This window comes from Fonticula alba (assembly GCF_000388065.1).
Source record: "Fonticula alba strain ATCC 38817 unplaced genomic scaffold supercont2.9, whole genome shotgun sequence".
Taxonomy (NCBI): domain Eukaryota; order Rotosphaerida; family Fonticulaceae; genus Fonticula; species Fonticula alba.
In genome coordinates, this window is record NW_009242979.1 from 537,658 (window position 1) to 542,214 (window position 4,557).

General features: G+C 66.7%; 1 protein-coding gene across 1 annotated transcript in view; it reads left to right on the forward strand.

Annotated features, from left to right (window-relative positions):
* Positions 1 to 5: 5 nt before the first annotated feature.
* Positions 6 to 4,557, forward strand: part of H696_05187 (hypothetical protein) — a gene marked incomplete at its 3' end in the record, with an annotated part of 5,373 nt that continues 821 nt past the window's right edge. Inside the window, exons 1-6 of the mRNA XM_009499044.1 lie at positions 6 to 421; positions 501 to 588; positions 750 to 2,159; positions 2,331 to 2,688; positions 2,880 to 4,066; positions 4,206 to 4,396. Of these exons, the coding sequence (XP_009497319.1) occupies positions 520 to 588; positions 750 to 2,159; positions 2,331 to 2,688; positions 2,880 to 4,066; positions 4,206 to 4,396 (3,215 nt within the window). The 5' untranslated portion in view covers positions 6 to 421; positions 501 to 519. The remainder of the gene's footprint in view (positions 422 to 500; positions 589 to 749; positions 2,160 to 2,330; positions 2,689 to 2,879; positions 4,067 to 4,205; positions 4,397 to 4,557) is intronic.

Below are 4,557 nucleotides of genomic sequence, written 5' to 3' on the forward strand. Positions count from 1 at the left end.
TCCAGCACCCCTCAATCGAAGGGGTCTATGAGACCCGTGTGCCGTTGCTCTTCCGGGCTCTGTTGCAACTGGGCAACGCAGGACGCCTGGCTGCGGCTGCAGCCGCGACGGCATCATCGGCGGCCTCTGCCAGCTCCTCCGGGCCTGGTGCCGATGCCGGGCTCTCCTTTGAACTGGATGCCCTGCATCTGGATGGCGACTGGCCGGCCAACAACTATCTGGCCAATACCGAAGGGCTGGATCGGACCCTGCCTCGGTCGGGTCACGGGTCTCGGGCCCTGGCAGCCGGGCCGGCCGAGCGCCGGGCCGTGCGCCACGTCTTCCTCCATGTGTCTGGCTCGCCAGATGGCAAGCGCCTGCTTTTGGGCCTGGCCGTGCCGGATACCGGCCGGGTGCACACATTCATCTGCGGCGCGCCGAAGTATGTTTGCCCCTCTCCCGCGCATCGCCCCTCCATCCCCCGACAGCATGCTGACACACCGGCCCTTTTGCTGATGCAGTGCCCAGGGTCTTGGCAATATGGCCCGCCTCTATCGCGAGGCGCTCAGCTCGTTCCGCGAGCATACGGCCACGGACCCCTCCACGCCGGTGCGTCCCCTGCCTTGCCTCCTCGGCCTTGTTGGTTGCTTGTCTCCTCCCCTGGCTCCTTGCTCCTCGGCTCACATGCCTGCTTGTTGGTCATTCCTCGCGCCCTGTGGTCGCCATGCCTGTCACGGCCCCGCCATGCTTGCAATACCCCCTGTGCCCAGGCCTCCTTCGAGTATCCGGAGGAGGTGACCGTGTCCTCGCGCGTGGTCAAGGCCCTGGATGATGCAACCTTGCGCTCGGTCAGTGGCATCATCAGTGCCCTGGTGGCCGAGCACCGGGGCTCGGTGATGCTCAATGTGCAGGTCCAGCGCCTGGCACACAGCCCGACCGAGCTGGGGGCCCTGACGCATGTTGTCGGACGGATCAATCACTTCCTCGACACGCCGGTGCCCTTCCTCCGGGTGCCCTTCCCGCATCGCGGGGAGGCCCTCGACGCCGGGGAGGGTGGCGATCCGCTTCTGTGGCAATCACGCGCTGGACGCCTTTTCCTGGCGCAGTTCCTCGGCTGCTCGGGCTTCGTGGCCGAGCAGCTGGCCCTTGCCCGGATGGCGCGGCTGCCATTGTGTAACCTGTCCGGGCTGGGGGCCCCGTTGGCCGGGCCGCCGTTGGCCGGTGGAGACCACATGCTCCTGATTTCGGACATTCTCTTTGCGCGCGTGCTCAAGAGCCATGATTGCCTGATCTGGGCCTCGGCCACCCCGCTGCCGGACCTCGGTGGCAAGGAGCACGAGGAGGCCGTCCTGCTCGGGGACGAGCTGGACTTCCTGCGTCAGACCGGCAGCGGTGGCTCGAGCGAAAGCGCCTCGGCCTCGGGCGGGCGATCGACCGCCACCACGGCCGGTGTGGCCTTGCTGGGGGACTCGGTCGTGCCGGCGGTCAGTCGTGCCGGCGCCTACCGCACGGTGTCCGTGGAGTTGGACTTGTCGAACTTGCCCTTCGCCGCGGTGATCGCCTCCTCGCACATGAGCGACTCCAGTGACTTGCTGTTGGCGGCGGAGGCCGCCGCACCGGGGGCCACGCTGGAGGGCGTCGGCCGGGGGCCCGGGGCCCCTGGCGCCGGTGCAGCCAGCTCCAATGCCCCACTTGCCGGGCCGGATTCCCTGAGCGTCGAAGTTCGCCGGGGGGCCGGGGCAGCCGGTGCGGCGGCCCGTGAGGCTGCCCTGGCGGCCGGGGCCGACGAGGTGGCCGCCCAGGCGGCCGGCGAGGAAGCCGTCGCGTCCTTCCTCCTGACGGCCGCCCTGACGGAGCCGTCGGCCCTGCTTCTGGTGGACGAGTATTCGGCGGTGTATTCGGCCTTCCGGCTGCTGAAGGCCCTTCTGGGTGGGTGGTCTTTCGAGGCGCTGAAGCGCAACCGGGACCGGGCCAGCAGTGGCAGCGGCAACTCCCCGACGGCCCTCTTTGCGGAGCTCCTGCTGCGGAATTTCAACCGCTGGCTGCGCACCCCCGGGTCGCTGATGTATGACCCGCTGCTGTTGCGGCACATCCGGCGCCTGGTTCGGCGGATTTTCGCCCGCCTCCGGGGCGAGGTCGAGCGTCTGGGCAGCACGGTGGTGTATGCGGACCTGAACAAGGTATGCCCGAAGCCCATGCACAGGTGTCAGTGCTTTCCCCTTCTGTGCTGGCCTCCCCCTCGCCGAGGCTCTCATTGGGCATTCCTCTTGCCTACTGCTGCTCCTTCCCCCCCCCCCGCCGCCCCCCCTCCGACATTGACCCCCCTCCCCCCCCCTCTCCGCCGGACACAGCTGATCATCAACACCAACAAGACGACATTGGCTCACTCGAATGCCTATGTGCGTTTCCTGGTGGGAACCATTCGCAAGCAGCCGCTCTTTGCCTGGGTGGCCATGAAGCCGGTTCGCGTGTGGGACTATCTTCTCTGGCTGGATCGGGCCAATTTCGGTGGGTGCGCTTTCGAGGAGCATGCCCCGGCTGGCGATGGTACCGCCACCACTGGCGGCGGCTCCTCCGCGGCCCAGCCTCTGGTGCTGATGCACTGGAATATCCAGCGCTTCTTGCCCCCGCGCCTGGAAGCCCTCTTCCAGTCAATCATCCACGAGCTGATTACCCTGGTGCATGCACGCATCGGCGAGGAGCGCACTTGTACGTGTTGCAGGCCTTTATGCTGATTGGGGCCTCCCGGGCTGCACCCTTCTGCCCCCCCCCCCCCCCCACCCCTGGTCACTTGTCGAACCGTGCTCTCGTTACCAATTGTTTGGCCGCCTTTTCCGTGCCGGATGCTGACCCTCATTTTCGCTTCCCCGGGTGCGCTGCTCCTGCCTTGGCCATGCCAGACTCGCTGCTCACTCGGCGCCTGCAGTTCCTCCAGCCCTTGCCGCAGGGTGACTCGGCAGCCGGGGACCGACATGAAGACGCGGCCGCGGCGCAGGAGGCTGCCCGTGCCGAGGCCGCATCCGCTGCCCAGCTGGACCCCTTCGACTTTGACACGCTGCTGGATGCCCCTGTGCCGGACCTCCCGGCCGCGGACTCCGGAGCGCCAAGCCTGCTGGATGCTCGCACCTACGCCGAGCGCCTGGTCATCAACCATATTGGGCACCTGCTGCTGCTGCCGCCGGTCCATGAGATGTTCCGTTCCGGGGTGCGCTTTGTCAGCCAGTCGGCCTGGGATCAGATTGTGGCCGATCGCCGGGCAACCTTCCAGGCCCGGCGTGACCGGTACCAGGCCGCGCGCCGGCGCGAGGAGCAGGACCTCTCGGATGCCGAGGACGAGGAGGCCGGGGCCTTCGGCGATGCCGAGGAAGACCGGTACCTATCGAGCGATGAAGAGGAGCGCAACCGGCTGCTCTTCGGCTCCTCCTCCGACGAGGCAGAGAGCGAGGAGGATGACGACGAAGAGGAGGGCTACAGCTCCGAGGAGTTCCTCTCCGACGAGCACTTTGCCTCCGAGGTGGACGATCTCAGCGACGGGGACTTTGGCATGAGCAGACGCACGGCCCGTGCGGCGGCGCGCCTTGACCGTCTGAGCGACAATGAGACCGACCCCGGCATCGGCCATGGCGATGACCTGCTCAGCCGGTTTGGCGAGTCGGACGAGGACGAGCAGTCCCGGCCGAAGAAGGCGAAGCCCACCGACCGGGGCTCTCCAGCTCGAGAGGCGCGGGTCCTGGCCCGGCATTCGGACAGTCGCGATGCTCCATCCGGGCGCCGTGCTGGTCGGTCCGGGCGCCCCACCGGGTCCGGGCGTGGGGCAACACGGCCGGCCCGTCCGGCCCGGTCGCCATCGCCCGGGCGCCAGGCCGAGATCGCGCGGCGCCAGGCCGAGCGCGACGCTCGACGCCAGGCGCGCGAGGAGGCGCGCAACGCCATCCTCCTGGAGGGTGCGGATCTTGTGCTGCCAGCCCCACCGGGAAGTTACCTCGACCCGCTGGTGTGTCCGCCGCTGGTGGAGTTCGTCAAGTATGTCATCCAGGTGATTGCCCTGGATCGGCAGTTTGAGCGCTCGGTTACCGTCCTGCGAAAGGTGCGCGCAAACCCTCACAGGTTGGTAGGTGGGGGCGGGGGGGGGACGGAAGGAGGGCCAGGCATCGTCGTTTCTCTTCTTTTTTTTTTTCCACGGTATTTCCCTCGGCCCTGACATGTCTTTGTTTTCCCCCCTTCAGAACTCCCTCTCCCTGATGGGGATTGGCGAATTTGCCTCGGGCGCCATCTTCCGGAACCCCTGCTTGTCGTTCCTCCTGACGGATGTGATCTGCTCATTCTGCCACAGCTGCCGCGAGGTGGACCTCTGTCGGGATATCGATGCCATCGGGCCGGACCAGCAGAGTTGGATTTGTCTGGATTGTGACAACCTGTGCGTCGCCCTGGACAATGGCCAGTGCCCTCGGTCCCACTGATTGTGCCGCATGCGCGGCCGCTCTCTTCTTCTTCTTCTTCTTCTTCTTCTTCTTCTTCTTCTTCTTCTTCTTCTTCTTCTTCTTCTTCTTCTTCTTCTTCTTCTTCTTCTTCTTCTTC